General features: G+C 49.9%; 1 protein-coding gene across 1 annotated transcript in view; it reads right to left on the bottom strand.

Annotated features, from left to right (window-relative positions):
* The window catches only part of CASTOR2 (cytosolic arginine sensor for mTORC1 subunit 2), a 124,171-nt gene that overhangs the window by 8,180 nt on the left and 96,431 nt on the right, over positions 1–19,560 (bottom strand). Inside the window, exons 3-5 of the mRNA XM_037375120.1 lie at positions 3,005–3,198; positions 1,436–1,568; positions 41–164 (exon numbers count right to left, since the gene is read on the bottom strand). Coding sequence (XP_037231017.1) covers positions 41–164; positions 1,436–1,568; positions 3,005–3,198 — 451 coding nt within the window. The remainder of the gene's footprint in view (positions 1–40; positions 165–1,435; positions 1,569–3,004; positions 3,199–19,560) is intronic.

Genomic DNA, 19,560 nt, shown 5'->3' on the forward strand with positions numbered 1-19,560 from the left:
CACACCTCCCCCAAAAGCCTGTCTCCCTGCCGGGACTTACCCATTGGAGTAAAACATGACATCCATTAGGAGTGTAGCAACAGTGGGAAGGGTATCTGGATCCAGGCTGGTGACGCAGAACATATTACTTGGACTGGAAAGGGGATGAATGACGGGCCTCTGAACTGAAAGAGACAGACACACACAGCGATGAAGCCACGTCTGCAGCGGGTTCGCGTCCCACCTGATGTGTTATCCACACACCTGCAGCGGCTGCAGAGAGCGCCGCCAGTGCCTGTAAGAAAGCTGGTCACCGTTGAAGCCCTGCTGGCTCTCAGACAGGGACTGAAGAGCCTGGGGACAACCTGCTCTTGTGGTGTTCTCCCCAGGGTACGAGGCACAGGTCAGCTCTCTGCTTGGAGGGGCTTTCAGGTCATCGTGTGCATCCACATGAGGCAAGGGGCAAGCTAAAGGAGGTGCCAACACAAACTGGAACGTAGAAATAAATTCAGGCTTCCACCGTTTAAAAGGCAGGACTATGGAAGGCACCTCTCTGGCTGTGGTTACTGGCAATGCACCCTCTTTCCCCGCCTTTCTGGGGGCCTATTTTGCTGTAGCTACAAAAATTAAAACCCAAAAGCTTGACAAACATGTAGCCAGCAGCTGAGAAGCAGCTGGTATTCAGGCACGCAACTATTAAACAGAGCAACACCACAAATTGCATACCTGTACCTAATCAATGTGTGTTTCACTGTGCCCTTCCTTCACACTTTTTGTATGAGGCTCATTTTTTTTAAACAAGATAATTTATAGCTATCGAGTAACGAGGCTGAGTGGCACTTCGCAATAACTGATCCCTGCTTTGTTCGGTTATGGGTACAAAATTACACACAGGTGTGTAGGTAAACATATGGACTTAAGTTGTTCCTTTTGCTAATTGTGCCCTTTGCTTGATACTTGCTCCTCTAGACTGGAAAGATCTTGAGGTTCCGTACAGCCCTGGGCTCACTGTGGCCTTGATCCTGGCTGGTACTGAAGTGTGAAAGTTGAACCACCATATTCTCTGTGAATCAATCACTGCAATTCTACAACGAGCTTTTATATAAGCTACTTTCCTTTGAAATGTTGAAACATGGAAATACAGGCTACAGACAATGTTATTTTTGCAACTGAAATTAACTGTACTTTGACCTTCTGTCCTACAAAAGGCATGTCTCCTCTAGAGATGGGAAGCTAGCAATACAAGGCTCAAATTCAAAGCTCGTCAGCATCGCTCAGAAAGTTAAGCACCTACTCAAATCGTTGCTTGAACTGGGACAGACTCAGGCATGAGTTAAAGACAGTTTATTATTTTACAACAGGATAAATATCCACCAAAACGCTTAAGGAAGGTAGGAGGCAGACTGTCATCCCCATGTGCCAGGGACACCAACGCCAAGCCCACGCTGGTCCTTACCTAGTTTTGGTTTGACAAATCCATTCGTTATCCCAAGGTCGTCGGCAGCAACTGTCTCCCCGTTCACCACTCGGAGGATGGTGAACTCAGCAGCCAGTGTGTGCATCACGAAGGGCAGGTCTCGCTCACGTACCTGAAGGTGACAACAGGATTAGCTCATGATGGTATCCACCAGAAGGCAAAGTACGCTGCAGGGGAGGTTACGTACTCTCAGGGCACAGAAAAGCGGACACATCACTCCTGCTTGAGCCAGCAGACGTGTAAGCACAGGTGTCTAGAGAAGCACACTTGGTGGTATCACTGCAAGTATCACTAGGATTAAGCACCACAGTGCTTTTAAGACTGTGGAAAGAGCGTGGAGACGATCAAGAGGGAGATGTTTCACCTCTTTTCCCTTCCAGAACTCAGCACTGCCTGTTCTTCAGCCTTGTTTCCTAAGGAAACGAAGCTTACGTGGCTGTGCCCCACGTACGTGCACACACGTGTGTGAGACAGAAAATCTCTCTGTCTGCCCCCAAAACAACTTTGGAGCCTCTTGGCCATCATCAGCCAACCTGACAGCAGACACCGTGTTCCTCTAACTTGCAGAAAACCAATGTCTGAGTCATGGTGGATGTATTGGGTTTGCGTGGCAAGGTTTTGGTGGGGGGGGCTACAGGGGTGGCCTCTGCGAGGAGCTGCCAGAAGCTTCCCCCGTGCCCGACGGAGCCGATGCCAGCCGGCTGCCAGCCCCACGGAGGCCGTGACCCGTGGGCAGCGGTGCTGGGGCAGCCCCTGGCAGGGCCCGTGGCCCATGGGGAGAGGAGCCCGGGCTGGGGCAGGGCTGGGGCAGGGCTGGGGACCCCCCGGGGCAGCTCCTGAGGGACGCTCCCGTGGGAAGGGCTCCCGTGGGAGCAGGGGGCGCAGGGCTGGCTCCCGGGGCAGGGACCCCACGCTGGAGCGGGGCAGCGTGCGGGGGATGGGGCGGCAGAGACGGTGTGTGAGGGGCTGACCCCAGCCCCATTCCCCGGGAAGAGACAGAGAAATCAGGAATTAGGTTAAGCCTGGGAAGAAGGGAGGGCTGGGAGGAAGGTGTTTTTTCTGATTTGAATGGTAATAAATTAAACTAATTTTCCCCAAGGCGAGTCTGTTTTGCCCGTGATGGTAATTGCTGAGTGATCTCCCCGTTCTTATCCCAGCCCACGGGCCTTTCCTTGTGTTTCCTCCCCCCTGTCCAGCTGAGGACGGGGGTGATAGAGTGGCTTTGGTGGGCACCCACCTCCAGCCAGGGTCAACCCACCACAGCAGGAAATGCTGCCAGTGCCTCCACTACGGGAGAGACCGCAGCGTGGGCCAGCACTCCCGTTCCACACCTGATAACCCATACCAACACATCCTCCTCCCATGGGAAAAGCTCCTGAGGTGTCACTGAGCCTAACTACCAGGCACAGAGCTCTGGGGAAAGCAGACTCTGGTAATTCCACTGCTGCTCCAACAACTTGTTCCCAGGAATGTCATTAAAACTGCCCAACTGAACCTTCATCCTGTGGCAGGTAGGTAACGCCACCTGGTCCTCTCATGCCCTCTTACCAGGATGAAATCCGTCTGATAGGTGGAGAGCATGAACACCGAGATGTTTTGGTCAGCTAGTGGTGCTATTACTGACTTGGCAATTTTGGTCACTCCGATGGGCTGGGAGCCGGAGAAGCCACCTCCACCAGACACCACGTTGAGGGCAAGCCATGTCGCATCGGCCACGCTCAAGTGTTCCGAGGAAGGGAGCTCTGCAAAGAGACAGGGGGGGAGGACAGAGGTTTGGTTTAGAGGCAGAGAGTGCCAGGTCCACCAGCTGGTCCGTATGTGGTTAGCACAGACCTCAGAGCAAGGAATGAGATGAGCCCACTTATCCGGCCAAGCTCCTGGGCTTCCCACACTGCTGCACAGGCTGGTACTGTGCCGACCGTGCCGCTTTTTAGATATCCCGATCGCATCAACTTCCACTGCGGGATTCACACAGATTTTCAAGGACAAAATTGGGAACTACATGAGCCTCAGCAATTCACTCGGATGCTGTGACCAGCACTGCTGACTTCCCCATGCAGAAACAGCCTGAGGTCTTTGACTTAACTCGAATCCCTTCTATCACACAATTTCTCCAAAGAGTTTACTCCAGCTTTTCTGGTCTCTTTTGTTCCCTTTTTCCTGCTCTAAACCCACATTTTCTTCTCATGGACTTGAGATGCAGGTTGCCAGAGCAGCCTGGGGACTAGCCCAAGGCTTTGGAGACGCAGAGCAGGTACCCTATACATTGGCAGGCTGCTGTCTCCATCTCTAAAGCAGAAGACAAGAGCTACACAGCTCTGTCAGGGATAGATGTTGTAACATACATATGAGAAATTACAAGCTGATCACACACTAAGATCATGGGAATCTTTTTAAGAATAACCCCAGTTCCATTCCATTTGCTTCTAAGTCTACGGTCGTTCAGTAGTAAAAATCTGCAGCTAAACCACTTAATACAAATTATTAACTGTTTTAAAGAAACTTTAATATATTAACAGCCCGTAAAACCAGACGTGGACTCTGGAAAGAAGGCATAAACTTCTCTAAGACTCCCCGGACTTTGATTTGGCAAATTATAGAAACAACCAGTTCAGGTCCAGATCCAGACTTACAAATGCGTAAACCCGGTTAAATCTACGTGGCGTAAGGAGCCTGCCCTCAGATGCAGATCCAGCCAGCAAAGCCACGGCAGAGGTCTCAGCAGAAACCTACACACTTTGCTTAGAGGTTAGATGCAGCCCAGTGGTTTGAAAGCATAAATCCCAGTATTGCTGCTCTTGCAGACAGCACCCTGGCACCGCAGGCACATCACTTCATGCCTCCATACCCACGTTTCCTACTCTGTCCACCCACTCCTGGCTCCTCCACACAGTATCCCTTTCCTTCTCCTTCAGCAAGACCTTTGGAAGCTGTTTCTGTACCGATCCAGACACCATGTAATAAATCCATAACCTCACACCCCCTGAATCCCCAGGCACCACTGCTGTGAGACAATGACAGCGCTGAAAACCCAAAATGAACTGAATAACAAATACTGTTCATTTTGCTCTCCTCAATAACCTCAATTGTGTGTGGCATGAAAATAACCCTGAGCAAACACACTGCAAACAGTGGGGACACTGAGGGTTCTGCTTCTGCATTTTGATGTTTAGCTTCATAGGCCAATGTTTCTTTTTTACTGAATAATCAGAGCTTACATGGAATGAAAACTAGACACCAGGGAGAGGGGGTAAGTTTGTGCATTAATCAACAGCATGTTACCTCAGAGAGACCACTGCCAAGTTGCTCGGAGAAAATTATTGCAACAAAATACCATTTTCTGATCAGACAGTCCTTTGCATGAGAAAATCACCCCCAAAACAAAGCTTACTACATCAACTGGCATGGAAAAGCAAGGGCTCAAAACAACTGCTGCTGATCTAATAAGCTGCTGACGTCTTTTTTTCCTTTATTCCCACCTCTGCTCCTTGCCTGTGAAATAAATAAGAAGGAGGAGGGGGAAAAAAAAAAAAAAAAGAAAAAAAAGATGTGTTCCTTCTTTGGACGTGCATTTGGTCCCTGGCAGCACAGAGCGGGCAGGCGCAGGCGAGGCCACCTGCACGTCAGCGGTATTTACACTTCCATTTCCCGCATCCCAAAGCCATTAAAGCAGCCAGGCAACTCAATCACAGAAAGGTCAAGTGACACCTTTCCTCTCTGCAAACTCATCCCCAAAAGCCGCCAGCAGCGTGGCTGCCCCAGTAACTGCACCAGCTGCGCAGGATGCACGGGCTGCCCCGCGTGCTCCGGGGTCCTGTGCTCGCTGCCCTGTCCCATGTGCCCAAGCCCGCTAATGACTCGTTACCAGCAGCGAGAAGAGATCACAACTCCTTTCTCCCTCTATGAACAGAGTAGATGATATTCCTGCTTTGTACAGACGGCATGGGCCTGGCTGCAGTTCATTAAGTACCAGTTGAAATACTGGTTTGGGTCAGGAATGAGATGAAGATGCAGTATTTCACGGTGGACGGAGGCATTATCGCGTTTCCCTTCGGCAGTAGTGGTGCTAGAGGAGCTGCCCCAAGAAGACCTCGTCAACCTCTTCCTCTAGGGGCAGGGAGGCTGATTTGCCCATCGCATTTGTAATTACTGGAAAGTGTTGATCACATTTGGTTTTCTGTGTTTAACAGGTCCTATGAGGTGTGACAGGGGCCATTGTATTTGCTTAAGTAACCTGCTCCTCATAATTCAATTAGCTTTGCGAAAAATATACAGAAAGTGACTGAAATACCAATTTTGGACACTGTTTCCACTAGGCAGCCAGATGGAAAAGTACAGCCCAAATTTTAATGAAACAAACCCAGGCTACAGGCTCAACCGATTCATCTAAATAGCATCAAATGAGCCACATGGGAAGGTGTTTTGCCCAGGAAACTGTTAAATGTAGAAAACCCAAGGAGAGCTGACAACACCAGACATAACGTTAACGCAGACTCAGTGAGGCAGAATAAGGTAATAAATAAAAAGCAAGATGAGGAATCACCTGGGTTTCAGCACCAACCCACCGAACTCACCATCTCCGGCACTTCCCCCTCCAGGAAAGCAGAGCGCCTGACCCCCCCAGCCTCAGCCCTGCAGCATCCCTGTCCCCACAGAGATCTCCGTGGGCTATGAACTGCAACTGGTTTATCAGGTCACTCCTGCTTCTGATGACAAGGGACATACCTCTGGCTGAGGAGGACCTCTAAGGGGTCAGAGATTTGGGCTTTGTGTATTATAATCAGGGTCCCTTGTTTTGACTCGCATGGGGGTGAAGCCTTCAGCTTTTCGTGGGTTTGCAGTGACACTTTGCGGACCTGCTGCATGGCTGGTGGGCTCCGATGGTACCGCTTGCCCTTGGCACAGCGGTGTTCTCTCCTCCCAAATTCTCCCTGCCGCATGAGATCTGCAGTGCCATCAAGCAGACAGACAGATGCCATGTGGGACGCTGCACCACCCAAGGGAGGTATTAAACAAACGCCAAGTCCCTGCTCAAACCAAACCCAACAGACACACGTCAAGTAAGGCTTAGGGCGTGAGTTACACCGCTTAGTCACATCACAGGTGATTTAGAAGGTCAGAGGTCTGCCCGGGGCCTCACTGCCCCATTTGGCAGGTACAGTTGAAGGTAGCCTCCATGGCACACGTCATCCTGGAACACGAGGTGGTGAGTATCATATCGGCCATAATTGGCTCCTGAGCTCAAATAATCAATACCACTTCCAGTGAGGACAACAAACATTGGCCAAAACCCAAATAAGGATTGAATTGCTGCCACCAGAGCGCTACAAAACGCTGCAAGTACTGCGAGCTGGTGCTCCACGTGGCATTCTTAAAATACCTTTAAGAGGATGCCGGCCAGATGATGAGCTTCCAGCTCACAGATCTTTGCAAGCAGCCGAGGTGGTCACAGAAAGCAGGGAAGGAAAAGCTCCTGTGTACAGCCCTGGCTGAAGAGCCAGCCCAATGGTGGGGTCTGTACAACGGTGGGAAAACAACAACTTTCCACCCTGGGGATCCCTCAGTCTCCTGCACAGACCCCTCAGCCTCGGGTACAGCAGGAGGCAAAGCACTGGGAGAGAATCCTACCCCCCTGGAAGAGCCCTGGAAAATGCGCAAAATGCTCTGGAAAAGTGCCATCAGGATTTTTGTCCCCCTTTCAGTACTTAATTTAAACGGGTTCAAATTTCTTATAAAAGGGTTATAGTTAAGGGGGGGGGCGGGGGGAAACTGGCAGATGCACAGCTCTGTAGCAGAAATGCATCTCACCTACCCACACTGCTATCTGGATCGGTGCGTGCCAAGCCCTGCCAGCCAGTGACTTACCCCTTCCTCCAGAAGGACACCCTTCTCTGTAGACCTTGTTCCCCTTGATGACATCTATTAGCTTTCAAGTGAAACTGTGGATGGACAATGGATTAATTGTAGTGCTTGGTCAGAAATGATGGCACTCAGCTGGTTTGTTTCTTCGGTGTGGTATGCCAGATCATCTCCTAAGCTCTTACCTTCGCTCAGTACACGATTTTTTGCATTATAGCACAGTACTCTGGGTGATGTGCTACTCTTTGATTTGTTCTGGTATTCCGAATGAACCGATTGCTCGCTCAATTCATTATTATAGGACTTACGTTTACAGCCACGGCTAACTCCAAACGTTAAAAAATAATTAAATTTTAAAATACTGTGGAGTTTTTGACCAGCCTTCTGGCTTTAGATCCCTTACACTGTACTTATTTCACCTTTTATAGCCTCCCTCTGCAAAAATGACAGCTAGACTCTTGCATTTATTAAAAAGATAGAGAAAAAGGCTCCTGCAATAGCAGGACTCCAGTGGTCAGGCATTAAAAATAAAAGCGCTGCCAACTGCAAAATTCATGATAAATAGGGAGAGCTGTCGCCAATGCCTCTATGTGGCAGCACAGTTTATGTATATATATTTTTAATAGGATTTTTATGTTTATTAAAGGGCTCTCTTCCCACTGCCCAGTGGAAGCTTTTCATTGCTCTGCAGTTTTAAAATCCCATCTTATAATGAAGTGAGGGATTATCTCAGGTTGTAAAACCTGCTCCAAAGCCTGGGTGTCTTTCTGACTTGGCTGTTGGCTCCATCACGAGCCGCCGAGGAGGGGCTGGAGGGGCAGCGGGTGCTGCAGCTGGGTGCTGCTAAGAAGCGCCGGCAGCAGCCCAAGCCAGAAGGGGTGCATGGGGAGCTGGGGTGCCCAAGGCAGGTCTCCGTCACCGCCTGGTGTGGTTTCCCTGACATCTAATCAGGTGCGTGTGTTTGAACCAGAGGTCTCCACTCAGAAATCGTTTTAGGAACTTTTTCTCCTTGAAGTCACTGTGGGAACTGGCCACGTGAGCTCAGAACCTGGAGGGGAGAACGGGAGGGCTACAACCACCTGAGCCTCGTTTCTTCTGAGACATTAGGCTACATAAACATCCCTTTAATGTTAGGAAATGGAGCACTTCGTTTCACTTCCAGAAAGCCTCACGAAAGGGGCTAAAGCAGGGTAAAGATGCCATCTATCAGTTTCTATAGCGTGCTAAAACCCAGCAAGAGCCCTGAAGCTGGTCCAGCGCCCAGCTTTGTGTGTCCCAGCCCCCACTACTCCAGAGGCACGAGGATTATTCCTGCAGGATGCCCCGTTTCTTGTTTCACTCTGATGCAAGGACAAGCCCAAGTGATCCAGCACTGCCCTTCCCCCACAGGGACCCCACCAGGGCAGCAAAAACATCTCTGGGATGTTACAATGCAAATCATAACCTTTCAGAGGATGCAAATACCCTTTCTTTTTGCCTCCAAACACACACGCTGCCAGCTTCACACTCAATAACCAGAAGCAAAGACTTTTGCTGCCACACAAATTCTAAGCCAGCCCCACAGGCAGTCTGCAGCGCGGTGCGAGACAGCTGCCGGGCAGAAAGTCCTTGGTGTCAGGTTGATTCAAGTGCCACAGAGCACTCCCACAGCAAGGACTTATCTAAGCACAATAGCCAGGCAAGATGAAAGCACACCGCTTGGCTTCGTGCTGGGAAACGTGATGATTAGGTCCAAAAAGTTAATGCTTTTGTGCATAAGAGAAGGAAAAAAATCCCACGGCTCTGATTCAGCTGAAACCATCTCGCACGCCAACGAGCTCAAGCTTGTCCTGAGAAGAGGTTGTCCCACTCACAATGAAGCGGCTCTTGCAATTTTTTCCATTTATGCTAATGGTTTGGTCAGCTGCCACCCTCTCCAGAGCGCAGTACCAGGGGTGGTCAGAGAACAGTTCGGGTTGGAAGGGACCTTTAAAGGTCACCCAGTCCAAGCCCCCTGCCATGGGCAGGGACATCTCCAGCTAGATTAGAGCCCCATCCAGCCCACCCGTGAATGTTTCTGGGAATGGGGCATTTACCAGCTCTCTGAGCAACCTGTGCCAGTGGTGGAGCCAGAAGGCACCAGCCCTGCGAGGAGAGCAGTGCCTCCAGCACCGCATCTCTGCCCCGTGGCACGTGCTCTGGCTCAGCCTCAGAGGGATGAGCAGTCAGGGAGACACCTCATCCAGCGGCACATCAGGAATTTTTAAAGTGCTGAATGTTCATTAGATACCAAGTACTACCAGCAAATGGGATGGCAGGTTTCTCCAGGATCACAGCAGACCATCAAACTTCAGGTTTTGTCTTTTTTATCGCTTCTTTGCGCATCCCAAACTTGCTCCTGATGGAGATGCCTGGGCACCTCTGCAGGGCTGGATCCACAGCCGGGGAACCTCACCATCTCTAACTGTGTTTTTGACATTTTCTCCTAACAGAGCATGCAAAACCCAAGGTTTTTTTATTCCAAACTCCCTCAACAGGGAAGCTGTGAAACCTGTCATCTCATTTTCCTATTTAGGTATTAACCCACTCACGAAACTGTCAAAAGAACATTGTTAGGTTCATAAACTCAAACACTCTGCCGTGAGGAAATGACAGCTTGACATTTTATATATTTAACCTCAATGTTTCTTGTGCCTCAGTTTCCTATCGATAAAGGGGGTTCATAAAAAACCTATTTCCTCTAAATCTTGCTCTCAAGAAACAGCTGACCTGTTTAGCTCATGTTTATATACATCTCACAACTGAAGCATTTCGCAGTTAATGCAAAAATCAGCACTAGGCAGACAAGCAGCATGGAAAATTCCTGCCCAAAGAGGGAGTATGGCGAAGACTGAAGTGTCTGAGAACAGGATGAGAATGGAAGGAACTGAGAAGTTTTGCTCTGGCCTCCCTGAGCATCTTTTCTTCGTCATGGCTGAGTTCATGCTAGTGCTGTTCTAGGGATATTAAGGTAGGTTTAAAAGGCAAAGGTCTCTCAATTTCCACTATCAAGACCATAAAAGACAGCCAAAGAGATAATCAGAGGGAAAGAAAGCAAAAGAAAACAAGAAGGAAGCGAACAAGAAAGCACTCAAGGGAAAAACAAGCACCCAAGAGCCTGGCAGAGCCTTGCTTCCTGGGCTCTGAGCAGCCGGCGCTCACACAGCACCCAGTATGGACCAGCCCTCCCCAAATCCAAACCCAGGAGTGCTCCCAAAGTAATGTCGAGCGATGCAGCCACCTTCCTTCACTTCTCACATGACACTTATCTCATACTGGTCCTTGGCTGCTGTTACAGATTTTCTTTCAATTACGGATTAGCTAAATCTAAAGGCTATTTATGGGTTTACATTAGAATGGGCAAACATACTCAGCGCAATTTTCTCATCTTTTCCTGACAATTCAATTCAAACTCTACCCAGCGTAATAACAAGTTTGAATATCAAACTAGTCATGTGAATAGGACAAATTACATACACAGGGAATTAAACACAGTGGCCCCAGGTCCCATGTCCATCTGATGGAAACTACTGTTACTGCTCACAAGCAAGGGAGCTCTCCAAGCACTTCACTGGAGGGAAATGATAAACACATTCATCCCACCTTTATTTTATAAAAACCGGGAAACTCAAAAACCTGCTTCCAAGAGCACTGAGGTCATCGGGGCATTTCTTCAGGCCCCACTCTCACAAAGAGAAATAGCTCCTAACTAGACACATCAAGTGATTTAATACTGAGTATTTCCAGCCACCTTGGCAGCTACCAGAGAGACCATGTCAGCTCAGCCATCCCTACTGAAGCTCCACTGGCCCTGTAAACAATTTGCAGGGGCATGTGAGTATTTTGAATTTTCAAAACAGCTGGGAACTTTTTACCTGGAGTACCTCCTTCTTCTAACCAGCCCCACTCACCATCCCATACAACACGACCATTTCTGCAGGTGCTACAGTCAAGCAGCTCTCTACCAAGAGCCGTGTGAGATGTTTGCAGGGAAGGGAGGGTACCCTGCTGTGCAGGTTCTCCATTGTTAGGTATCTGCCCACGTACCTGCATGAAGTAGGAAAGTCTGACAGTGCTGGAGACATCATACTCGAAGATGGAGAAGTCTGTGTATTTTTACCATTTACAGCACAGTTCCACAAAGACAACCCCAGCACAGCCTCCACGCCCCGGGATGATTCTGCTTCTCCTTCCCACCTGGGAACACGTGCATCCCTTTCCCAGCAGATGCCAAACGGATCCTCACCTCTGCTGACAGGGACACAGCCTATATGGAATTTGAGGACTGAGACGAGGTAGACACAGAGGGGTGGCACCTTCCTAGAAAGCTGCCTAGCTAGTCTGTTAAAAGCAGCAGAAGTGGCCACGCATTTACACTTGTTTCAGAGCTTGAGAAGGAGTATGTGCTAATTAAAATTATTCTTTCTGCTCAGCACGTCCTCAGCTGCATTTGTGCAGAGCAGAGATGACGCCATGTGGCTGACTGATCTATTTACACCTCTGGAGTCCCCTGCTCATCCCCATCCCTGTTTCCCAATTAAGGGTGCAGACAGGAATTTGGGCTGGTTCCAGCAATCAACTATGCCTGGCACACCACTGGGACTGAAGAGACAAACCAGTGACTTTTACCCAATGTAAGCTGTTCAGGATCTCTCCGCTGCCTGAAAACAAGCAAGCAGAGGAACCTGAAAAACCTATTCCCAGGGAAGAGCTAAAATAAAGTGCATATTGTTGCTGGGGCTTGCGGTGAATGCAAAAAGCCAGCAAAAGCAAGGTTAAAACTGCTGCTTTTTCTGACTTTAAGTAGCAAAGGTGAGAAGCATGCTGCGTTCAGAAACACACTGTGCAGCCTCTGGGTCTCTGGCCTGGGCACGCTTGGTGCTCCCAGGAGCAATCGGGTGGCAGAGCAATGCACAGGCACCTGAGCACCCACCCGGTCCAGCCCAGCACTGCTGCTTACCTGGGGTTCTGCCAAAACATCGCCCAGCAATACTCACCGGCTCCAGCTGTGAGCCCACGTACCCCCACCATAACAAAAGTACCCTTATATTTGTAAAGACATCTCCCGAACTCTTTAAAAGAGAAGGCACAGCTGAGAGCTTGTGAACAATGTAATTCAAAGACAACGATGGCACTGCAGACAGGTAACAAAGCTTCTAGAAGATGCGCCTTTGCTGGCTCCCCAGCTGGGGTCCCTGAAACACCAGTGGCTGCAGGAGTGATTTTAACACTTTTGCAGGGATGGGGCTGTGTCTCTGCACCTCAGGCCTCCCTCGGCATGGGCTACATTTCTGCCACTTGCCGGGCATACAGATCTGGAAAGCAGAGCCAGAAATCCAAAGCAGCTGACCTCCGAGGTGATGAAGACGAAGCGCAGGGGATGAAGCTCTCCCACTACACTCTGCCTTGCTGGTTTTCACCTAAAAGATGTAGATGCTGGCAGATGCCCTTCCAAGGTGGAGGTGTGGGTCTGTGCCCGTGGACGAGGTGTTTGCACTCGCTTAGAGCTGGAGCTGCCTCTGGCAGGCATTCCTCCAGCAGAACACAGCTCCCTTGTACAGCTGTGCTCCCGGATTTGGTAACTATCCAAATTGCCACCGAACAGCAAGCAAATATTTGCACAAGTTCGTGGAAGTTTTTTACGGAAGAAAGGAGCAATGATATTTCAAAGATGAATACAGTATGCTGCAGGTAGGAAGATTTTTGTAATTGAAAATATACGCAGAGGAGCCCACATAACGCTAACTTTCATCAATATTCAGAAAAATAAGTTAAATGTTTATTCTTATTCCCACTGCTTATTTCTTTTTTAAATATGGGGGAATTAGAGTACATATCAATTACATGTTGGAAAACACAAAACTGTTTGCTGATCTCCCACAGCATTTGAGTATGAGCCAGCAGTGTGCCCAGGTGGCCAAGGAGGCCAGTAGCATCCTGGCTGGTATCTGAGATAGCGCGGCCAGTAGGACCAGAGCAGTGATTGTCCCCTGTACTCGGCACTGGTGAGAGTAGTGTGGTGGTGCCCCAAATCCTGGATTCAGTTTTGGGTCCCTCACTCCAAGACAGACACTGAGGGGCTGGAGCAGACGCAGAGAAGGGCAACAGAGCTGGGGAAGGGGCTGGAGCACAAGTCTGACCAGGAGCGGCTGGGGGTGTTCAGCCTGGAGAAAAAGAGGCTCAGGGGGGACCTCACTCTCTACAAGTACCTGAAAGAGGTTGTAGCGAGGTGGGGTCAGTCTCTTCTCCCAAGTAACAAGCGATAGGATGACAGAAAATGGCCTCAAGTTGCGCCAGAGGAGGTTTAGATTGGGTAGTAGGAAAAAAATTCTTCACCAGAAGGGTTATGAACATTGGAACAGGCTGCCCAGGGAAGTGCCTGAGTCACCACCCCTGGAGGTATCTAAAAGACATATGGATGTGGCACTTAGGGACACGGTTTAGTGGTGGACTTGGCAGAGCTGAGTTAACAGTTTGACTCTATGATCTTAAAGGTCTTTCTCAACCTAAACGAGTCTACGATTCTATGATTGCAGCACTGGTGTTTTCTGGAGCAGCTAGCTCTCAAGTGAACGCTCTTCTGGCTGCAGCACAGCATCCCTCTTCCAGATTTTTTTATTCCGATTGCCCAGCTGGCTGCTGGCTTGGGGTAAGTAAAGCTGCAGGCTGTTTCACAGGTGCCCCATCCCTGCCAGACAGAGCCAGACTACCTGCAGGGATGCTGGGGCAGTGGCAAGGGCTGCAGCATTGTAGATGGATGCTGAGAGTCCATCACAGTGGTCTGGCCCCAGCAGACAGGGCTTACCTGCGTTCCTCTGCCACTAGCCTGTGAGGTGACCTTGAGCACATCACATCCTCTCCTCTACTTGTGTCTCTCACATTAAGAATTTGGTTGCTGAAGCTCCCTCTTGCAATACACAGGTGAAATACTGGCACCACAGAGCACTGCGGTTCCTGGATGTTAACAGTAAAAGCACCAAAAATAAGTTCAGGAGATGTGACTTGGCCACCCATCTTGGTGCATTTAAAGGAAGCAGATGCCCTTTATTTGTCTCTGGGTGTTTTCATTTCATGCAGTTTTCCCCAAGACACCTGTGTCCACAGCACCATGGCACTCAGAGGCATCCCCAGCAGTGTCTGTGACACTAAGGTGAGGGGTCCCCATGCCTCCTCTTTCCCTCTGAAGGAGAAAAACCAGCAACAGCTGCAGAAATCCAAGCAGTTGCTTTTTTCTTCCCCCATTAGGCTCCAACCTAAAACCAAAACAAGTGACTCCTTTGGTCTGCATCTGGAGAGCAGCTGGATCCCCTTGCATTAGTGAAAGGCCAGGATTTCCCAGGGGGGAAAAGAATGTGTTTGCAATGCAAGCTCCCTTTGCAGGAGGGAGATCTCCAGCCACGTGAAGCACAATTTTCCTTTAAAATTAGCAAATATTCCTCCCAGTCTCAGCTTCCCCATCACCAAGCAAAGAATTAGCATCCCTGTGTCAACTTGACAGAAAGTTGAACTTGACAAGCGCCAAGTGCTGCACTGCAGCCTTCCGGGCGCTGCAGACAGAGGCCACAAACACTGCCTGAGGTCTGCTTGTCCCACACTAACCACGTCCCCAAGCAGTGACAGGTTCTGCTGCACACCTACCAGACCTGCCGCAGCCCAAGCTGCTGCACCAGAAGCAACCAGCAGAACTCTCTGAAGACTCACCGAGTTCATGTGCCCATCCCTCCTCCCTCCCTGGCTCAGTATTTAGTACCTGACGAGTGTACACGCTGGGCTTTGCAGGGATTTTGCTGCTACAATCATTTTTCCCTGGCTTCACGGAAGTCCCCAAGGCTGACTGTAGTCCTTCACCTGAGCCTGAAACAAAGGCTGTGGCGAGAAGAAAAGCCCAGTGAAGCTGTGCCCCCGGCAGGTACATGAGATCTCTGTTCCTGGATGCTGCTGCAGTCTTGTGTGCATCCTGGGTCATGTCTGGGTCCAGAGCCACAGACAGGGCTAAGGCAACAAAATGAATGAGAAAGGTCATTTCTAATGTTCAAGCGGGTCTCTGATGGACAGTGCTCCAGCGGGGCTCTGCAAGGCAAAACTTTTACATCACAATGTCAAGCTCTCGAACTTTTTAAGTTGTTTTTCTGAATGCCTCCCTCCCCTTGTTCCAGTTCAAAGATGTAGAGAAGACATCTCTCTTGGAGATGTTGTGGAGACACACCAGTGACCACACTGAGTCACACCAGGGACAGTTTCAATAGTGTCCAATAACAGATGATCACACAGGTCCATTTTTTGGGTGTTCCCATCTTACCGTGAGACTACAGAACGGATCCCAAGCACCGCCCAAACAATTACATCAGTTTAAAAGGGACTTTCAGGGCAGTGCAGACATACCTGTATGTCTGTGGGCAAACCAGAGAGAAACCTGGGAGTGCTGGCTACCCAACCTGTCACTGTGAGGATGATGCCTGTTTGCCACTTGTCATCAGAGCCCATCATCGTAAAACCCAAAGACTGTTCCTGGCTGCCAGCTATGCAGACCAGCTGAGCTCTGCTCTGTCCAGGGTGGTGGCTGAGGAAAGGATTCACAGCAGCTCAGTTTCCAGTTTGTGAGATGTTTCTTTCTTTCTGCCTCCCCTTTCCTACACTATCTGTGAACTTGTGGATAGACTGAAATAAATACCTTTGGTACTTCGTTGGAACTAGGAAAATCCTCCCTTGGCTGGGAGGTGCCGAATTATTCTAGAGGTGACATCCATCTTTGCCATTTCCTGGAAAACCAAGTACGCAGGTGCGAGGGCTGCACACATACTCACTCAGGCTGATCCTTTCAAAACAGCAGCAGAAGAAATGGTACCTTTTCTATAGATACAGTCCTTAAAACTATGGCTTAGTGTGCACAAGCCAACATCCCTCCAAAGGCATCGTGTGAGGCACTGGTGGGGAGCAAACCTTCCCCTCCTGCCAAAGTGACAGATCTGCCAGAGGTCTGGGATTTACCAGCCAGCCCGGAAAGAGGCCAGGACTGCAAATTATGCAAACACCAACCCCCCCTACCTCTCCACACCCCCCCACTCCCCACCTGGTTACATGCACGCCTTAGAGCTGTCCTCCACCTCTGGCCCAGCCAGGCTGCAGCATTTCATCAAAAGGGGTCTGAGCCACGAGCACCTCGCCTGACCCTGTAAAGAAGGGGCTGCTATGCTGGAGGGAGAGAGGTGTTACGTTATATTTTACGTCTCAAAATCTGCTTATGATTCAGGGAGAGACAACTGCTACGCACCCCCCACCTGGAGACAAGACTGCTCCCAGAAACGGGATGCAAAGCTCATTCTGTGCTTTATCCAGCGGTGCTGCTCACTGGAGGGGTGTGTGCAGCCCCACCAGCACCCGGCTGTGCGCTCCCCTTTGCCCCCCTGCCCTGCTCCCTGCCCAGAGCTGCCGCACCAACCTTGCCCTCTTCCCTGCTTAGCAAAACCACCACTGATTTTATTTAAAAGGTATGAGAGCAAGTCCTCCAGGTACACTGAACCAGCGCATACAAGCTGGGGAGAGAAATGAATGCAGATGAGTTTATTTTTGCATAGCCTCCTACTACCAGAGCACCGGGAGTTGCTAACATTACATCATCCCCACACCCCCGCCCCCTCCATGGATCAAACCCTGCAAAGGCACAACGCTTCTGCTGAGGCTGCTGGAAGCAATAGCCATAGGAAAATTAACTCTTTGCTGTGCAGGATGCGTGCTGCACTCTCCGGTGGCCAGTCGTTACCCAGCGCTGGGGTTTTTTTGTGGTTAGCCATCACAGAAAGGGATCTCTGAATCCTCTGGGATGAGCAACCCCAGCAACCTCTGCCTCCAAGTATCGATCTAACAGAACAAGTCTTTTCCTAATAGGACAAAGAGTGTGAGTTGCTCCCAGCCTGTCCCAAAGGCAGGGTTAAAGATGGGCTAGAGAAGCCACTCGATACCTCAAGGAACAGACTAACAGTTTTGACAGAGGGACATGAGTGAGCAGGATTTTTGATTCCCACCCCCAGACATCAATTACAGAAGAAACGGGTATTGTTAGTGTCGATTTTCCTCGAGACCCACGTGGCCTGACACAGCAGCCGCCGACTGAGACAGAGGCACAGGCATCTTGTCGAGAGCAGCACAAAAGCTTTTCTTTGCAGGAAATTAAAAACAAGGAAACAAACAACAGCACTTGCGTAAGCTCCAGACTGGCTCAGACAGAAAATTACCTCAAGACTGTGTTCCAGATCAATGGATCAGCTGCATCATGGGGTAATTAGCACCTTGAAATTATTCAGCAAGCCAAGGGGTGGGAATTTTAAGGGAGGGTGGTGAGGGAAAGGTGAGAGCAGCAGGAATAAGGATAGATTTTTCTGGAAAAAAGTCAAGCTTGGCTCTGGCTGAACCCAAGCTGCAATATGAACGTGGCTTTGGATGCTTTTGCAACCAGGCAAAAGGGGGACAAGAGGGAGCTGGAGGGGCTGTGGACACTGCATCCAGGGAACGGGTATATGGTACCACCATGGAAAGCAGAGCAAATCTTGTCTGGCTGGTACTAAAGGTATCTGCCCAGTTACACCACAAGCCTATTCTCTGCTGTACCCAGCACTCCAAGCAAGGCAAAACTACTCTGTCAACAGATCCTAGCTGTGCCAGGTATGTGGATGGGCACAAGGCAAATGCTTCAAGCAGGTGCCAGCTCGGTTAGGGCTCTGGCAGGTCCACCAGGAGTGTGCAGACCAGCCCCATCCAGAGGAGCGAGCATCCTCGCAGGGGCTGGGTGGCCCTCTCCAACTGTGCTCCTTGACAGCATGCACACCAAAAACCTTCATCCTTCTGGATGTTATGAAGCTAACGGTGTGATCATTTGTGCCGCTGTTAGGAACAGGAAAATCTCATTATTTACTCTGTGCTGACATAATGCTCACATATATGTAACGTGCTTTACTGTTGCTATCAGAGAAGAAATGACTGTGGCTGGCTCCAGTACAACCTCTTTCACGGCCCTTCTTCAAACAAACCAAATCTCCAAACTCACCCAAGAGAAATGAGACATTTGCTCACACGGGTCCTGTTCCCCATCCCACCAGGACCAACTCCCTCTCCCCGTCAGCCGGGAAGCACACCTGCCTTTTGCTGTGGGGGCTTTTCTCCACCATTCCTGAACACCAACCCACAAAAAAGTCAGATTAAAGCAACTACATGACAAAGCCTTACTCCTTTCTAACAGGTCTCCCTGCTTCTATTATTAATCTAGGATGAAAGGAAAACCACCTCTGTCCAAACAGTTTTCTATTATCATGAATGTGTTTGCATCTAATCTGAACATGGGGAGGCCAAGGCAAGCGGAGTGCAAAACTCTTTCAGGCACTGATGCTCTTAACACTTTGAAATCATGCTAATCTGATAAGGCACTGAGGGAATTATGCAAGTAAACAAAGCCAGGCCCCCGATAAGGAGTATTAGAGAGAGCACACAGCACATATTTAGCGCTCGGAGGGAGGGAGGCAGCGATGGCTAGCACCGTTCCCTGCAGGCCCGTGCAGGAGAAGGCGGCACAGCGGCCAGCACCGGGAGGAAAGTCAGCCTGCCCCAACCACTGACCGCTGTAGCCCATGACAAGGAAAATTAAACAGCAGGATGCAAGCGCTGCTGCTCACAGCTAGGTTTTCCTGAGCATTAACATTTGATCACAGCACTTCCTTCGCCAGGATACAGAGAGCTGGAGGAGGAGGACAGGCTAGAAACCACAAACAAAAATGGCCAGGATATAAGGGTTAGCTGCAAATGAAGCACATGGGAGACAGGAGGCTCCTCTTCTTGCCTCTGCATGGTTGGTTGGTGTTTGGCAAAACTTGAGTCCTCTCCGATTCCAGGTTGCCGGTAACGCTGCAGCTTCGTGCTTTGTCAAAATGATGCAGGAAGGCTGCAGACTGCTGCCTGCCCTGCCGTGCTGCCTTTGCTGCGAACTCACCTCCCGTCTCCCTGCAGAGTCCTCCAGAAAAACAAGCCTCACCAGTTGGAGGAAAGCTGATCTAACTCCGAACTCAACTTTCTAATTTAGGGGCAATTTTTCAAAAGCCCCTCCCTACGCTGGGACACACAGAGCCTGACTCTGCACAAGTGCTGCTCTCAGCCTAGAGGTGCTGGCACTGCTCTGGGGCTCAGCGCCTCGAAAATATCAGGCTGCAAATCAAACAAACCCACCCCAGAGCAGCAGATAC

This window comes from Falco rusticolus, chromosome 1, assembly GCF_015220075.1.
Source record: "Falco rusticolus isolate bFalRus1 chromosome 1, bFalRus1.pri, whole genome shotgun sequence".
NCBI classification, from domain to species: Eukaryota; Metazoa; Chordata; class Aves; order Falconiformes; family Falconidae; genus Falco; species Falco rusticolus.